General features: G+C 39.8%; 1 protein-coding gene across 10 annotated transcripts in view; it reads left to right on the forward strand.

Moving 5' to 3' along the window:
- Nucleotides 1-19,029, forward strand: part of ANO10 (anoctamin 10) — a 221,950-nt gene that overhangs the window by 77,548 nt on the left and 125,373 nt on the right. For all 10 annotated transcript variants that reach the window (XR_012500051.1, XM_074345110.1, XM_074345111.1 and 7 more), the window contains 2 exons: nt 7,733-7,924; nt 11,925-12,053. Coding sequence is in view for 9 of the 10 variants with exons in the window: in XM_074345110.1 (XP_074201211.1) it covers nt 7,733-7,924; nt 11,925-12,053 (321 nt within the window). In the remaining variant the exon portion in view is untranslated. The remainder of the gene's footprint in view (nt 1-7,732; nt 7,925-11,924; nt 12,054-19,029) is intronic.

Here is a 19,029-nt window from a genome sequence, read left to right on the forward strand (position 1 = left end):
TCGGGAACAAGGTCCAAGACTTTGCTTTTCTTGCTGTTATTCTGCACAGGCGCTCTGATGGAAAGCAAAGGGAAGAGTGTGCTCATTTCTCTGGCGGGCCCTGGGTCTGTGGGTGAACGCCGGCGTTATCAGTGCCTCTGCTTATTAACTTAGCTTGCTCACAGGGCCCACATGATCCGACCTGTATTCCCTCCTCATCTCCTGCGAGTTCCTCTTTTACTCTTCCCTGGAGCAACATCAGATACTTGCTGCTTCAACTCTCTCTACCTACTTGGAAAGAGGGAGAGGCTTTGGGGTCACATTTGTTCTGGAGCATTGTCTGCTCTGCACTGATCCTTCCTCTTGGGACCTTTTTCTCCTCACTGAAGGCAAACTTAGAATTGTATTTTCTGAAATCTCACCCTGAGTACTGTATATGAATCTAAAATAATGTTGCCAAGCTTTGGGGAAAAGCAATTTGACTGAGACTTACAAAATGTCATTATAAAAGTGATACTTGCTCACTCACTGTAAGAAATTTGGAAAATGTAGGACAGAGTATGAGGAAAAATAAATTTTCCATAATGTCCCCAGCAGGGGTGACCTGACCCTGTGCCTCCAGCCCCAGGGCTTGGGCTGGGTAGCACCTTCGATCTTCCCTGTGGGCTTCTGTCCTGCCCCAGGAACTGCCAGGGCGTATGCAACTGCATAGCTGTGTGAGGCTCAGTTTTTGTGGTGGATATTCCAGCTAGAACAGCATATTGCCACACAGTGAATGAGCTGCTTTCTAGTGAGCTCGGCACTGAAGACGTTTGCCAAAACCGTAAGGGAGTGACACTCTCCACGCTAAACGTTTTTCGTTCAGGAAAATGTAATGATTTTTCAAACAATATTTTACTTATGTTAATCTGCTTTTATTATTGAAATGAATCAATGAGAAATATTTGTAAACTTCTGAGTTTTAATTTCTAATATGGGAAATATTGCTAGGTATAATAACTCCCACAAACACACGGTCTTTGGTGTCCTCAGGGATTTTAAAGAGTTCAGGGCTTTGGAGATCTAAACGTTTGACAGCTGCAAATCTAGACCGCCCACCCACCCTCTACCCCTGCATTTTTGTTTTTCCAGGGCATTAGCTTTTGTGAACCCAGTTTGTCCCATTGTTTCCTCCTAAATTCAAGCTCAGCCATTTCGGAGGTGTCCCTCTGAGGTATCCCATCAGGAGGCACTGACATCAGGTTGTGCTTGGTAGGGGCGGCCCTGTTGGATCACGTGATTGACCAAGTGACAGGCTGAATGCAGAGGTTTTTTCTCACTTCGTGACAAGTGGGTTACCTGTGGGTAGATACTCTGATGCTGGCCTGTTCCTTATAAATGGTAAGCCTTTAAAAATAGTTTCTAATTGTTTGTTGTTGGCATATGGGAATGCTGCTGATTTTTGTATCTTTTATCCAGAAGCTTTGCTGAGTTCTATTATTTCCCTTTTTTTTTTTTTTTTTTTTTTTTGGATTTTACTGGGTTTTCTATGGAGACAGTTATTTCCGCTACAAATACATAATGGCCATTTTCTTTCTTCCTTCAGTCCTTACACTTTTTATTATCTGTTTGGCTCATACAATTTGGATGGAAGTAGTTGTAACAAGAAGCTTTAACTTGTTCCTGGTTTTGTTTTGTCTTCCCACCATTGAGTATTAGGTTTGTTCCATGTTTTTGGGAGGTTACTTTTCATCCTTTATAGGAGTTTAAGAAGGTTTTTTTCGCTTTCTTATTTGCAAAGAATTTTTACTGTTAACGATGTTAAATTTTGTCAACTTTTTTTGCTTCTGTTGCAATCATCATATTATCTCCTTTAATCAATATTTTCATTTATAGCTTTCGAATGAAACACCATGTTTGCGTTTAAATGATTACTTCCACTTGTTCAATATTTTTTATCTACATTGTCATATTGAATATGCTAATATGAGTCTATGCTGTTTGCCAATAATTTTCCTTCCCCAAGCACTGAGATAGGGTCCCCATGTTACTAATCATGGGAACTCTGTTGCTCACGCACAGCCTGGAGTTCCGCGGGCACAAAGTCTAACGTTGAATAAAGGACAGTTCTGGGAACAAAGCATCCCAGCCCCTGCTGTCTGCATGCTGCTCGCTGCCTCGCCCTTTACTTCCTTTCCTCCTCACACACTCAGCATGGGGAGCCCCGAGATGGGATACTTCTCAGGGGGACGGTTTGGCGAGCAAGTGGGACAGACCCCCTAGAACCAGAAACTTTGTTTTAAAACATCTAAATAAGTTAGCTCTGCAAAATTAATTATGAGTTCACAGAAATCTCGTAGTTTTTTTTTTTAACTGAATTCTAGTTGATTGTACAGTGTTGTTGGTTTCAGGTGTACAGCAAAGTGATTCAGTTAGACATATACATATATATATTCTTTTTCAGATTCTTTTCCATTATAGATTATTTCAAGATATTGACTAGAAATACCATAGTGTTCTTAATAACTTCTTAAAATTTATGAATAGATTCTTAGAATTGTCTTAGTTAAGTTGGGTTTTGCTAACATGTGTCTTAGTTAATGTATTTTTATTTTAGTATGTGATTGTTCATTTTGTTAAAGTTGCATTTTTTTTTCCTTCTTGGTGTTGGATTATGTCCTTTGTTTGCTAAACTTACTGACCCCAAAGTGCTCAGGCGTATAAAAGTACCGATTGTGTAACTATTGTAAAGAGTACTACTCAGAATCCTCTTGTGAGAGGGAAACACAGGACGTGGGGTACACTGCTGTATGGGGAAGGGGCTCCCTAGGTGCTGGACGCTAAAACAGCTGGAAAGACCTTTGCATGGCTTCTGGAGGCTGGGCTCATCTGAGAGAAACTGCACATCTCTGCGGAGGCTCAGCCTTTTATTTTACGAACTGAAACAACACAGTTGAGAAAGCTGAGTGTAGGCGATCAGAATTTCTTAAGATCACATTGTGCTGACAATGGCTAGATTGCTAAGATTTTTACTCTTTCCCAACTCTCGATTTCTTCACTCCTCAGAGAAATAAATCAATGCTCTACCACTGGGCACGTTTTAAAACCACATCTGTATGCTGCAACACAACAGAAGGAAATTGTTTCTAGAGCCAAATGCAACCAAAGAGTTGTTTAGAAACTGCTCACCATTGAATCCCCAGCTGAGCATCAACCTGCCAGCTTCCAGAGCCCATGAGCTTGGCATTACTTGTTGGCGAGCCTTGCAGACAGCCAGTGAAACTCACTCAAAATCCTCGGGTTCATACTTCATCCAAACATCCAGAGCATCTAAAAGAAGCGCTTCCTGCCATTTCCAATACCCCATAATTATGTTTGGGTATTTTCTATTTTAGTGAAATGTAAATTAAAAAACAGACCAAAAGTAGAATCTGACTTATACTAAAGCTCTCAGCTGCTGAGCCTAATATGCATATCTTGGTGAAAGACTGAGACTGTGAGATGCAGTAATAATAATTATAATTATTAATGTAAAATACTGTTGTTTAATATTGCAGTAAAATATCACAGTAAGTATTTTTCTTAAATGGAAACTGTTGCAGCATGTGCACTGGATTGCGGTGACAGGGCCTGAGGATGCTGGAAGTTGGTGAGTGTGGTCTTAGGTGTCATGAGGACTGGCTCCATCACCTGATCACTGCACCACATAGAGCGCAGCTCAGCCCTTCTTGGGTCAGAACGGATGGGTATTGTGAGCAGCAGGCCTCCCAGGAGGCATTTGAGTGGCAGGCAACCAGGTTCTGTTGAGAAGTTTTTTATTTTTGTTTTTATTTTTGTCCTCTTTGATGTATCTATTCCTTCTGTTAGGTTGAGCCTGGAGAACCTCTTTGTTACTATCAGCTTTTTTTCCATTTATTTTATTTTTTTAAAGTTGAGATAATAATTCACATACCATAAAATTAGCCATTTAAAAATGTACAATTTTGAGGTTTTTAAGTAAATTCACAAGGTGGTACAATCATCAACACTGTCTAATTCCAAAAAATTTTCATCACCCCCCTACCCTCCATACTCAATAGCAGTAACTCCTTCCACCAGTCTGGCAACCGTTAATCTACATTGTGTTATTGTGGATTAACCTAGTCTGTGCATTTCATATAAATGAAGTCGTATAATATGTAGCCGTTTGTGTCTGGCTTCTTTCACTCTGCAGGATGCTCTCAAGGTCTACTCATGCTGCAGCACATATCAGTTCTCCATTCATTTTTATGGTTGAATAATATTCCATTGTATGGATATACTGCTTTTTGTTTATCCATTTATCAGTTGATGGACATTTGTATTGTTTCCACTTCTTGGCTATTATGAATAATGCTGCTGCGAACATTTGTGTACAAGTTTTTGTATGAAAGTATGTTGCCATATGCTAGGTCATATGTTAACTCTATGTTTAACTTTATGTTTAACTTTTTAAGGAACAGCAGGACTGTTTTCAAAAGCAGTGGTACCATCCTGTATTCCAGCCAGCCAAGTATGAGGGTCCCATTTTTTCCCCACATCCTCACTTGTTTTTTTTGTTTGTTTGTTTGTTTCTCTCTCTCTCTCTCTTTTTTTAATGATAGCCATCCTAGTAGGTGTGAAGTAGTATTTCACTGTGGGTTTGATTTGGATTTTCTTAATGCCTAAATATATTGATCATCTTTTCCTGTGCTTTTTGGCCTTTTATTGCATTTGTGTCTCTTCTTTGGAGAAATACATATTCACATTCTTTGCCCATTTTTAAATTGGATTATCTCCCTTTTTGTTAGTGAGTTGCAAGAGTTCTTCATGTATTCCGAATATCAGTTTCTTATCTGATATATGGCTTGCAAATAATTCTTCCCATTCTGTGGGTCATTTTTTTACTTTCTTGATAGTATCCTTTGATTCATAAAAGTTTTCAATTTTAATGGAGTCCAGTTTCTCTCTTTTTTGTCGCTTGTGCTTTTGGTGCCATATCTGAGAAACATTGCCTCATCCAAGCTTAGAAAGATTTACTCCTCTGTCATTTGTGGAGTGTTTTTATCATGAAAGGGTGTTGGGTTTTGTTTCTCCTATGTCTACTGAGATGATTATATATATTTGTATATAAATTCATGTACACCAATAAAACTTTATTTTGTTAATGTGGTGTATCTCATTGACTGATACTTATATGTTGAACCAATCTTACAATCCTGGGATAAATCCCACTGGATCACTTTTGCTCTGCTGCTGAATCAAGCTTGCTAGTATTTTGTTGAGGATTTTTGTATTTCTACTTAAAGAGAATATTGGTCTGCAGCTTTCTTGTGACGTCTTTGTCTGGTTTTGGTATTAAGGTTGTACTGGCTTCATAGAATTAGTTGGAAAGTATTTCTTCCTCGTGTTCTTTTTTGGAAGACTTCGTGAAGAATTCGTATTAATTCTTCTTTATTTGATAGAATTCACTAGTGAAGCTGTCTGGGCCTGCTTTTTATGCAAAAGTTTTTATGCAAAGTTTTTTATTGTTAACCCAGTCTTTTTACTTGTTATAGGTCAGTTTAGATGTTCTTTTTTTCCCTTAAGTCACATTTTTTTTAATAATTAAAATCAATTTACAATGTTTTATCAATTTCTGATGTACAGCATAATGTTTCAGTCATACATTTACATACATATATTCCTTTTCACATTCTTTTTCATTATAGGTTACTACAAGATAGTGAATATAGTTCCTTGTACTATACAGTAGTCTTGAGTCACTTTTTATAGCTGTGTCATTCTAAGAATTTACCCATTTCATCATTGTTACATTAATGTTACTTTTGGCATGGAATTTGTTCATAGTATTTCCCTATCATTCTTCCCCTTCCCCTTACTGACTGTAAAGGTCAGTAGTAATGTCCCCTCTTTTATTCTTAATTTTAGTAAGTTGAGTCGTCTGCCTTTTTTTCTTGCACAGCCTACGTGATGGTTTGCTTTTTGTTGCTCTTTTCAAAAAACCAATTTTTGGTTTCATTGATCTTCTTTATTGTTTTTCTATTCTCTGTTTTACTTGTTTCACTCTCATCTTCATAATTTATTTCCTTCTGCATGCTTTTGGTTTAGTATACTCTTCTTTTTCTAGTTTCTTAAGGTGGAAATGTCAGTTGTTTTGTGATCTTTCTTTTTTGAGAAAGCCATAAATTTCCCACTGGGCACTGCATTCACTGCATCTCATATGTTTTGCTATGTTTCATTCATCTCAAAGCTTTTTCCTAATTTTTCTTGTGATTTCTTCTTTGATTCATTGGTTTCTTAGAAATATGTTGCTCAATTTTCACATAGTATGTCAATTTTCGAAATTTCCTTCTGTTATTGATTGCTTGTTTCATTCCATTGTGGTCAGAGAAGATACTCTGTATGATTTTTTTTAGCCTTTTAAATTTGTTGAGAATTGTTTTATGGCCTAACATACTGTCTATCCTGGGACATTGTGCTGTACACCAGAAACTGACACATTGTAAATGACTGTACTTGAATTTAAAAAAATTAAAAAAAAAAAAAGCATATCGTCTATCCTAAAGAATGCTCAGCGTGCACTTGAGAACGAATATTCTGCTCCTGGGCTGAGTGGCCTCTAGATGCCCGTTAGGTCTTTGTTACTGTGTCAGGGCAGGCCATCAGCACCAAGCTAGGAAGTTTAATAGCCTGCCTTAGCATTCACTTTCTGCTTGTGAAGAGCCTCAAGGTCAGTCAGAGGTGAGACCTTAGCCATTTCTCAGGTCTTTCCTGAGCCTAGGTATGATCCTACACCTGTATCTGATCACCTCAATTCCCAGTAAGATGTTGGAGCTTTGCAGGCCCCTCTGGATGTCTCATCCCTCAGCCTTTTTTATTTTGACCTCCCTGACTAGTCCCTTGTTTGGCCCAGCTGCGACCCATTACCTCAGGCCGACTGATGTTGAAACATTCAATTAACATCCCCGAGGGGAACCTTTAGCACCTGGAATGACTCAGTGAGGTGGAGTGAAGTCGAGCCTTTCCAATGAGTCTCCTTGAGCTAAGTCAGGAGATTGCTTCCTTTTGGGAATGAGGCTTTCAGAGATCTCTGGCCCCACCCTCCTTCCACGGAGCATGCGCGCTATTTTTCAAGGCTGCTGCAGACCAGGGGAGCAGGGCTTGAGGAAAGGGTAAGGAAAAATGCCAAGACTGAGCTGTTATTCTTGACTGAATGCTGCCGGGATTGCTGCAGGCCTTTGGTTAGTTTCCAGAGTACTGGGAAAGTTGTTTTTGGCAAGTGTCATTATTTGTTGTTGGTGTTGTATGCTTTTATGGAGGAGCAAACTTCTGGAGGTTCTTACTCTGCCATTGTTGCTGGCATCACCACCAGCAGTTTTTAAGTGGAGGGTCAGGGACTGAGATTCCGGGGTGCCCAGAATGTGAAGGGACCATCATGTGAAATTTCTAACAGTGATACTGGTTTTTTACTTAATCTGGAGCAAACACCTTTAGCTTTGCACTTGTTTACCTTAGAAAAAAACAGAATGATTCAGTGATTTGGTATGAGACGAGCAGCTAAGTCATTTTTTTATTCTCTATTTCAGGGACTTTAATATAAAATTGCTTTTGAATTTAGTAAACTGTTGTTAAGAAATTGGGAGAAACTCTTTGAGGTTTTTTTTTTTTTTTTTTTTTTCATTAGAGGCCCCTGGCTCAAACAGTATTGCAAAAGGTTGTCTTTATTAAGTGATACTAAAACAATGCCTGTTTTCTTCTGGTTTACATTTTGCAGGGCACTTTTGATGATTACTTGGAGTTATTCCTGCAGTTTGGTTACGTGAGCCTTTTCTCCTGTGTTTACCCGTTAGCTGCCACCTTCGCCGTGTTAAATAATCTCACCGAAGTTAATTCAGATGCCTTAAAAATGTGCAGGGTCTTCAAACGTCCGTTCGCAGAACCTTCAGCCAGTATTGGTGTATGGCAGGTAATTACTTGAGGAAAAAAATTATTTCTTAAAAAAAAAAAGCAATATATAAGGCATTGTGATTTTTAAAAAAAGAGCCCTCTGGAGAGATTTGGAGAAATTCGATTTTATCCTTGCTGTGCCACAAATGAGCTGTGGGCTTCAGTCAGTCATTAACTTTCTCTGGGCCTTGCTTTTCTTGTTTTGCAAACTGAGTTTGGGGATGAGGGAGGTAAGCTGTAATCTCCGTGACTCCTTTCAGGTGTAAAACTTTGACAATTTTCTTGGAGAGAAATCAGCTGGGCTTCACTGCCTGGGTGGTAATGAGGCCCTCCTGACTGCAGTGTCAGTGGAGATGACATGAGGGGCCTGAGCGTCCACATTCACTCCTACTTGGCAGTAATGAGGTTCTCCTTCAGGTGCCTGCTGGGCTGGGGGAGAGTCAGGGCTTCCATTACCACCCAGGAGGCCACGTGAGGGCACAAAGGAGGTGCCTGTACCACCCCCTCCCCCAAGAAAAGGAGGTATCAGTGGTGGTCTAGAGGGAAGCCAGAACTCTGACCCCCTCTCCCAAAATAAGGACCCCAGCCCCACCTTGGGTATCAGTGGTGTCCAAGTGAAGAATCTGGGCTTCTGCTTCTATTTGCTAGTGACAAGATATTGTCCCCTCTTTTCCTGCTAGAGTGGTTTCAGATAAACCAACTAAAACAAAATGTTACATAAAATCCAGAGTTTTATAGCACCTAAAATATCACAGTTTTTATTAAAAAAATCACTCATTATACCAAGAACCAGTATGATTCCACGCTGAGTGAATAAAAGGCAGTTAGCAGAAATGCCACCACCGAGATGACACAAATTTTGGAAAGAAAGATTTTAAAGCAGCCACGATAAAAATGCTTCAACAAGCACTTGAACACCCCTAAAACAGGTGGGAAAATAGAAAGAATTAGAACGTCTCAGCAAAGAAATAGAAGATACGAAGGAGAAGCAAATGGGCATTTTAGGAGTGGAAAGTATAGTAATGAATGGAAAGGCTCAGGGGGTGAGTGCAGCAGAACGGAAGGGATAGAGGAGAGAAGCAGGAACTGGAAAGCAGGAACTGGAAAGCAGAACAATAGAAATTACCTGCTCTGAACAACAGAGAGAAAAAAGACCGAAGAAGTAACTATAGCCTCAGAGACCTGAGTGACTGTAACAAAAAAATCTAACATTCTTGTTATTGGAGTCCCAGAAGGAAAAGAGAGGGAGGGACTGAAAAAGTACTAGAAGTAATAGTGGCCAAACCTTAAATTTGGCAAGAGACCTAAAAGCACAGGTTCAAGAAGCACTAAGTGAACCTCAAACAGGAAAAACCCAAAGACGTTCATGCCAAAACACATCATAATTAAACATCTTAAAACTAAAGACAAAGAAAAAATCTCGAAAGCTCCACGAGAGGAATGACGTCTTACCTACAGGGGAATCCGATTAGAAGGACAGCTAGTTTCTCATCAGAAATCATGGAGGCCAGAAGAAAGTGGCACAGTATTTTCCAAGTGCTTAAAGGAAAGTAATGTCAATACAGATGCCTGTATTCAGGGAAAATATCCTTCAGGAATCAAGGGAAATCAAGACACTCTGAAATGAAGGAAAACTAAGAAAATTTGTTGCCAGCGGTCATCCTAAAGGAATAGCTAAAAGTTGCCTAAACTGAGGACATAATAAAGGGAGGAATCTAGAAATGTTATGAGGAAGAAACATGGTAAATGAAACACCAGTAAATACAATAGATTTTTCCTTCTCTTGAGTCGGTTAGGTTTGACAGTTGAAACAAAAAATATAACACTATCTAATAGTTCTAAATATATGTAGAGGGGGGCAGGGTATAGCTCAAATGGCAGAGTGCATGCTTAGCATACATAAGGTCCTGGGTTCAATCCCCAGTACTTCCTCTAAAAACCAAGTAAAGCTAACTACCTCCCCCCCCCAAAAAATTTTTTTTTAAATATATATTATATATGTATGAAGAGAAAATCTTAAAATAGTTGTATTACAAATGGGAGCTGGTAAAGGGAGGTAAGATTTCTATACTTCACTCAAACTAAATGATAGCATAAGTAGACTATAGACACATATATATATACCCACATATGTAAAATATAATATGTATTTATATGTATGTGTGTAAATACATATTTTAATACCTAGAGTAACCACTAAAGTGATATAAAAGATACACTCAAAAACAAATCAAAATGTAGCCCTAAAAAATATTCAGGTAACCTGCAATAAGAAAAGGAAGAGAAAACAGAAATGAAAGAACAGAACATGAAGAAATGGCAGATTGAAGTCAATACCTTAATTTTATTAGCTTTAAAGACAAAGATTGGCAGAATGGATTTAAACGCATAACTCAACTATATGCTGTCTACCAGAAACTCAGTTCAAACATGGTGATATAAGCAGGTTGAAAGTAAAAGGATAGAAGAAATATATATGGAAAAATTAAAAGGAAGCAGGGGTGGCTTCAGATAGACTTCTGAGCAAAGAAAATTACCAGAAAGGAGGATTCTCTGATAATAAAAGGGTCAAATTACCCAGATCATGTAGCAATCTTACACACACACCCCAAATAACACCAGGGTGCCCTCCAGGGTTTTGTTGTCTATCAAAATTAGGACTATAGTGGCACCCTTGACTCAGCTATCCCACTTTCAGGACCTTTTCCTACTTTCACACTTGTTAGATGATGAATTTACAAAGTTCCTAATTGTAGCACTGTTTGTAATAGTGACCAATGCCCACCAACCAGTAAGGAAATGGTGAAACCAACTCTGGTACATCCATGCAATGAAATGTAAGCAGTTGTGACAAAGAATGAGGGATACTTCAGAGTATTGACACAGAATACCCCCCAGGACATCTTAAGGGACAAAAGCAAGGGGCTCTGTGTATTACGCTGAGAAGAGAGTAAGAAAGTATACGTTCAACTTTACTTATATTTGCATATGAAGTGTCTGGAAAGGTACATATATTAATAAAAGGGATTGTCTTGTGAGGAGAACGGGAGCTGACGAGGGAGGGAGAGGGGACAAGGAGACTCCTCACTATACACTGATCACGTTTGATTTTTGAACTAATTTATTAAAAATAAACGGAAATTTAAAGCTTTTTAAAGAGAAGGTAAAGTCCTGAGTAGATTTGTTATAAAGAAAACTGGAAAAATAATAAGATTACACAAAGGATTTCTAAAATACAACGTGGTAGATATTCTTCATGGGATAAACTTATATTGAGTTTGGATCCAATCATGTTTTTGGTTTGCTTCTGTTTCTAATAATTGTATCTCTTAGAATTAGATGCTAAGTTATAAGTGGTGATCACCAAGTACTGTACATTAAAAAAAAAAAAGAACAGTGACCACAGCATTTCCCCAGGCCATATGCAGTAATAAGCACCAGTCTCCTTCATGGGACCCTGGATCAGAGTCTGTTTAGTAGGTCTCAGTGGGACCTTGCACCTGTATTTCTCTAAAGTTCTACAGGTAATTTGGTAAATGCTGCTAGAAAGGGATTGGTGCCTCAGGGATAGCTGGACCAGATGTGGTATGTGATCTGTCAGGGTAAAAAGGACAGTTTCACAAAATAAATTCTATTCAAAATCATACCTGTTTTTGAAACATTTTCTCTTGTGGCTGGCCCATTTTAGAATCCCTTTATATATGCATGGAGTCAAGTAACTTTAATAGTGTGTTCTTCTTGGATGTGTTCCAAATTCACATCCCTGGCCACCTCCAGTTGGGAAGGTGGGACATATTGTTCAGGGTACTCAAGCCAAAAGTATCTGAAATACCTTCTAACAATATGGCTTTTTCAAGCTAAAGAAAATCATAGCATTATAGAGAAAAAGTTTTAAATGTTCTTGGAATGTTTAGAACTAAGGCAAGGCTTTTCCCTTGACTGCAGGTCATGCAAGAAAGGAAGGGGAAATGTGGAAGCAGTCATTGTGGTTTTTCATTTCACATTCTCTTTTCTTTCAGTTGGCTTTTGAAACAATGAGTGTTATATCTGTGGTCACTAACTGTGCTCTAATTGGAATGTCACCGCAAGTGAATGCACTCTTTCCAGAGTCAAAAGCGGACCTCATTTTGATTGTAGTAGCAGTGGAGGTAAGTGAAAATTTAAACCTGTTTTAAATTGTCTCCACATCAGCTGTCTCTGTTATTCCAAGGCAGTGATGTCCTGGGCAGTTTAACAACATGCATTTACTAGTAAGAAAGCAAAGCACGGGAAGACATGAGGTTGAGAGTGTGTATTCCTGGTTATTGCCTATATATGAGAAACAGTCACAATGGTGCAAATAGGATAGTGACTTTTCCAGCCACTCTGCTGGTCTGTTCAGTGCTGAGGAGATAAATCCTATTTGCAATAGAATTCTGTAGAGTTAATGTTTTTTTCAGTCTGTTCTAGGGATCTGTCACTTCCACTTTCCTAAGCAAATAAATGCTTTTTGATTATGATTTGTTTAAGTCTCATTTGCAACAGGCGTGGGATTCATTGTAAAACACTCTAACACTCCAACATGTAGTGTGCAGAAAGACTCGTAATTTCACATACAAAGTACAAGTAGGCTGTTTGTGTACTTTTTAGATGTTTGTCTTGTTTATCTGGTTTCTGAATACGGATTCCTGTAACGTCTTGAAAATTAAGCACCAACCAATTACAACTAGAAGAAATTGCAGGAATTTTTCTGTTGCTAGTGACTATAGCTGTCAGGAATATTGTGACTTTTCATTTTCAGATATATATATAAAAAAAGAACAGTCCTGGAAATTTATTAAAGCAGAATTTAGCAGGGTCATAAAGTGGTGATTCATACATGTAAGGCCTCAGGACTTAGGGCTGCCCAGAGGAAATGGCACTGTGAACTTACGTATTTCCAGTCATGGCTAAAGAAATATATTCTGCTTTGCTCTATTTGCTCTTTTAACATATTTGATAGGAATTATGATAGGTGCTATATGTAGAATCTGTGTTTTGGAGAATGATTTTAGACAGCAGTGAGTAGGAAGGGAAAGAGAAAGTCTTTGGCAGATAAAAAAGTAGGTCTGTTTTGAATTTTGTGAACTGAACAGGCTTTCTGGAGAGCTATTTATTTTCAAGGCTGATTTATTACCTGTGGAAGTAAGAGAACAAAACAGAGGTACCTCAGACAGGGGATGGCCAGCTGGCCAGGCTCACAGTGGATCTTCTCGATTTAGGACACGGCCCTTAACTTTGCAGCTCTCGGAACTTATCTTTGCCAGCACTTCCAGAGCTAATTAGGCTTTTGTGACTGACTTACACTTAAAAATAATGAGACTCAGAGAGGACTGACCGGAATACTGGGTAGTTAATTTACCATAAGGCGACTTTTCCAGTGCTTCTGGCAGTCGGTGATAAAGTAAAAGTGGAATTGGTTATTTGCAGATTTCTTGGTAAGTTTAGAAGCAGAGCAAGAGGAATGTAATAGTCTTGAGAGATGCAGAAAACTTGAAAACCATCCCTTCCCTCAAACGAAGCAGAGCTCTGTCATGCGCCAGATTTTAGTGTCCATCACCAGCCTCTGAGCAATGCTGGATGAATTCAATACTGCCTGCTTCTCAATTTTGCCTTCACTTTCTCTAGACTTCTTGTTGACCCAGTCTTCCTGTATATTCCCATTGATGACTTTTGTATTGGTGTATTGTATTGATTGCTTTTGTCTTGGCCACTGTTTTGTTTTGTATTGGTGATATCTTAATCAGATACCCAGGGCCTGGTTCTTCTCACTTAATACAGGAGATTTCCTGGCCTACAAGACTGCTCTGCAGATGGCTAACTTCACATGTGGCCAGCTGATTTTTCTAGTCTACTCCTCATGGATTCACTTAATCTGCAAGTTCTATGGGGCACTTTGTTGTTGCCCCGAAGTTCTGACCCTCATGCCTCCTCTGACATTTTTAGTCTTTCTCTGTAGTATTAAAGCAACTGTTTTACTGTCCTTTTCTAAACTGTTTCCTTAGGGTACAACAGAAATAAGCCTCTATTTAAAATTTTGTAAGGAAAGATCTTGGGTTTTCTACAGAAATGTTGAGTTATTAGCCTATAATTGTGACTGAATTTTCACTTTCTTATGTTTTTAAGCTTTCTATTTTGAAATAATAATTCAAAGGAAGTTGGAAAGCTAGTACAGAGGTCCCATGCACCCCACACCCAGTTTGCCCCAGTGGTTGCATCTTACATAAGTGTAATACGATTGCACAACCGAGAACCTGACTTGGGTACAGTTTGTGTGTAGTTGTCACTTTATCACACGTATATATTCATTTGACCTCCACTCCATGGTCAAGATACATGTCCGTCACCACAAAGATCTCCCTCCTTCTACTCCTTTATAGCCACACCTATCCCTCAACTCACCATTTCTAACCCTTGACAACCACAAATTTGTTCTCCATCTCTATAATTTTTATCATTTTGAGAATGTTGTATAAATGGAAACACAGTATGTAAACTTTTCTTTTGTAATTCTTGTCATGAAGTGAGTTGTGTCTCCACAGAAGATATGTTGAAGTCCTAACCTCCAGTGCCTTAGAATGTGATCTTATTTGGAAATGGAGTGGTTGCAGATGTGATTAAAGTGAGGTCATACTGGAGTGGAGTAGACCCTTAGTCCAATATGACCATCATCCTCACGAGACAAGAAGAGACACTCAGAAACACTGGAGAGAAGGCCATGTGATGAGGTGGGGCAGAGACTGAGGTGCTTTAGCTGCCAGCCAGGGAGCACCACAGACTGACAACCACCACCAGAACCCAGGAAGCACCAGGGAAGGATTCCCCACTATAGGTTTCAGAGGGAACAGGGCCTTCTGAGGCCATGATTTCAGACTTCTAGTCTCCAGATGGCGTGACAATACATTTCTGTTGTTTTAAGCCATCTAGTTCATGATTCTGTGTCACTAGAAAACTAGTACAATATCCTTTGTGTTTGAAGAACTTCCTTTAGCCAATTCCTTTAGTCCGCTAGAGACAAATTCTCCTAGCTTTTCTTTATCTGATAACTTCTTTTCCTTCTTGAAGGATAGTTTCACTAGATACAGAATTTGTGGATTACAATTCTTTTCTTTCAGCACTTGAAAAATATTTTGGCACTTCCTTCTAGTCTCCAAGGTTTTAGATAAGAAATCTCTCATTCAAACTGGTGGTCTCCTGTAGGTACTGTGTCCTTTTTTCTGGCTGGTTTTTTCTTTATTTTTAGGTTTCAGAAGTTTAATTATGATGAGTCTTGGTATGGACTTGTTTATTTATTGTTTGTTTGGGGTTTGCTTGACTTCTTAGAGCTATAGGTTTATTTCACCAAACTGGGGAAATTTTCAGCTGGTATTTCTTCAAATACTCTTTCTTTCTTCTTTCTTTTTCTTTCTTCTCTGCATCTGGGATTCTGATGATCTGAGTGTTGGGGTTTTTGTGTTTTCCCACAGGTCTCTAAGGCTCCATCTAGTTTTTTTCCAGTCTGTTTTCTTTCTGTTCACGTTGGGTGAATTCTATAATTGTGTTGATGTTCCTCACATTCACTGATTCTGTCCTCTGTCATTTACACTCTACTATTGAGCCCATCCACTGAGTTTTTTTAAGTTTCTGTTATTATATTTTTCAGTTCTGTAAGTTCCATTTGGTTCTATTTATAACTTTTTTCCCCTGAGATTTTCTGTTTTTCCATTTGTTTCAAGAGGATTCGTACTTGATTGCAGAAGCATTTTCACAATGATTTGTCTCAGCTCAGGCTACTGTAACAGAATTCTGTAGCCTGAGTGGCCTAAATAAGACGTATTTCTCACAGTTCTGAAGTCTGGGAAGTCCAAGGTCAAGGTGCTGGATAAATGTAGTTCTTGTAAGGACCATCTTCTTGGCACACAGCTGGCTGCCTCCTTGCTGTCTGGTGTCTTTGCTTATAAGGTCACTAATCCTGTCATGAGGGTCTGCCTTCTTGACCTCATCTCAACCTAAGTACCTTCCGCAGGCCCCACCTCCTCATACCATCCCACTGGAGGTCAGGACTTACAGATATGAATTTGGGGGAGACACAAGCCTTTTGTCTATACAAGGCTGCTTTAAAATCCTTGGATGATTCCAACATCTGACCTACCTCAGTGCTTTTGTCTGTTGATTATACCTTCTCAAGTCAGGTTGAGATTTTCCTGGTTCTTGACATGAAGACTCTGATTTTTGATTGAAACATGGATGTGTTGGGTATTATGTTATGACTCTCTGGATCTTATCTAAATGTTATGTTTTAGCAGTTTGTGAGGGTGAGGGATGGAGTGTTCCTGCCGGTTGGGGTGGAAGTCCAGGTTCCCCACGTGGATTCCATTGTCACCTGAGGTGGGGGTCCTAGTTACTGATGGACAGCGATGGGCGTTCTGGCCCCCCACTAGGCCTCCACTGACACCTCTCTTGCTGGGAGGGGTGCACACACCTCTTTACTGCTTCTCAGATGGCCTCCATTGACACTGTGATGGGGAATGTCCTCTGTACTCCTGGGTGGGGGTGGGTGTCCTGACTCTCCACTAGGTTCCCTGTGACAACACTCCGGTGGAAGGGAGAAAAGGAACCTTGTCACTGCCAGGTAAGGGTGTAAGTCCAAGTTCTACGTGTGGTCTCCACTAGCAAGGTTGTTGGTGAGGGGTAAGGTAAGGGGGCGGGGATACTTGTTAACCTTCAGGGGGACTGGAAGACTGGACTCCCTGCTTGGCCTTCTCTGGTAAGGTTAGGCCCCTTGTTACAGGCTGGCAAGGGTGTAAGTCTAGGCTCTCCCCCAGGAATTTGCTGGTCCGGGTCGGGGTGGGGCCACAGTATTTCTCTGGTATTGGGCTGTGTCAGTGTTTCTTGTCTGAGCGTTTTCTTTCTAGCTCCATTGCCCCTTTCCTGGTCCTTTGGCTAGAGAGAGCGGGCTTTTCTTGGGGTTTCTTTTTTCTTTGCGCCCATTCATTTCTGGGGTGTCCGCTTCCTCAGCATGTAGTCTTGGATACACGAGGTAAAGAGAAAACCCTTGAAACTCACTGCCATTTTGTTCCTTAGGTCCTGGGGTCCCTAGTCAGTCTGCCCTCCTCTTTCTCCCTTTCAGCCGCCTCTTATCTTTACTTTATATGTAATGTCTGTGATTTTTAGTTGTACTTAGCAGGAGGAGGAGTGAAAAGTGCTTCTATTCCATCTTTCCAGAAGCAGAAGCCCCACTCACTTTCTTGGTTATTAACCTTCCTTTCCCCTCTTCAGCTTAGGACCTTTGCACACATGAAGTCCCCTCTTTGGGCCCGAGTAACACACCTTTATTCATTAGGTTCAGCTCAGATGTCACTGGGCTCTCAGGCCTCTCTGGTCCATCTCAGCTCAGTCTCTTCTGTTGATCTCATGAAGCCCTGTTTCTTCTCCTCCATGGCGTTTATCCCACTTACATGCCTTGCACTTCCTTGTAGGTTTGTTTATTTGTTGGTCTCTCCTGTGCAGTCTTTTATCGTCCTCCTTTGGTGAAATCTGTGGTATCTGTAACCTGTTTTGGAAAGTCCTGGATGTGACTTAATCCTGATTTCCCAGAACGGTTAAAGACATTTTCTTCCATGCTGGTGGAGACGTCTCACTCCTAATCCTGACCCCATTTGAACCTACTCCTAGGATGTAAGTTAGGGGTCCCTGGAGCCCAGAAGAATAGGAGACAAGGGCAGCCATGGGCTCATTTAGTCAGTCATGACATTCAAGAAAGGTGTTTTTCAGCTTACAGTTAATCCGCATAAGCCAAAATGCTAGTAGGGTTTTAGGCTATTCTATACTTTTTAGATTTACACCTGTAAACAAGAAATATTTCCTTTGGTTACTAAGGCTAAATCCTTATAAGTGATTATTTTTGGTGTGTGCTTGTTTTTTAATGCAGAGATCACTGTGATGTTATCAATATTTATTAACGTGGAGATCATTACTAATATGGCGATGACCCAGAGTAAGTCAGAGGGCGAGGGGTGCCAGGAGGTTGTGCCAACTAAATGTGTGCTGCTCTTCCAGTTTCTTTTCTTGTTGTGGTAAAGGATACATAACATAAATTTACCATTTTAACCTCTTTTTAAGTTTTTAATTGTAAAAAATGCATAATGTGAAACTTTTCTACTTTCCCCAACTGAAACGCTGTACCCATGAAACACTAACTCCCTGGTCCTCCCCTCCTCCAGCCCGTGGTCGCCACCACTCTGCTTTCTGTCTCTGTGAATGGGATTACCCTAGAAACCTCATGTAAGTGGAATCATGCAATATTTGCCCTTTTGTGTCTGGTTTATTTCTCTCAGCATAATGTCTTCAAGGTTCACTTATGTTGTAGTTTGCATCAGTAGAAAAATTCCAAGACTGAATGATACGCATATGTGTCTGTATATCACATTTTATTCATCTGTTCATCCATCAATGGATACAGTGGATACACGGCTGCTCCCCTCTTTCGCCTGTTAATGAGTAATGCTGCTATGAACATGGATGTGCAAATATCTGTTTGAGTCTCTGCTTCTGACTAGACAGACATAAACAGAGTTGTTGGATTGTATGGTATTTCTCTGTTTAATTTTGGGAGGAAATCTTCACCCTGTTTGCCAGAGCATCTGCACTGCACCACTTTACATTCTCACCCAGCAACGCACGGGGTTGCAGTGTCTCCGCACCCTTGCCAGCGCTTGTTATTTTCTGTAGTTTTGATAACAGTCATCCTAATGGGTGTGAGGTAGTTGAGCATCTTTTCATGTGCTTATTGGCCATTTGTATACCTTCTTCAGAGAAATGCCTGTTCAAGTCCTTTGCTCATTTTTAAAATAGCGCTGTTTATTTTTCAGCTGTTGTAGGAGTTCTTTATGTATTCTACATATCAATCTCCTCTTAGACACATGATTTGCAAATACTTTCTCTCATTCTGTGGGATGCCTTTTCACTAGGCTGATACTGTCCTTTGATACACAAAAGTTCACCTTACCTATTTTTTTCTTTTTCTGTTTGCCTTTGCTTTTGGTATCATATCCAGGAAATCATTACCAAATCTAATGTCATGAAGCTTTTTTGCCCTATGTTTTCTTTTAGGTGTTTATAGTTTTA

Source organism: Camelus bactrianus, chromosome 17 (genome assembly GCF_048773025.1).
Source record: "Camelus bactrianus isolate YW-2024 breed Bactrian camel chromosome 17, ASM4877302v1, whole genome shotgun sequence".
Lineage (NCBI taxonomy): Eukaryota > Metazoa > Chordata > Mammalia > Artiodactyla > Camelidae > Camelus > Camelus bactrianus.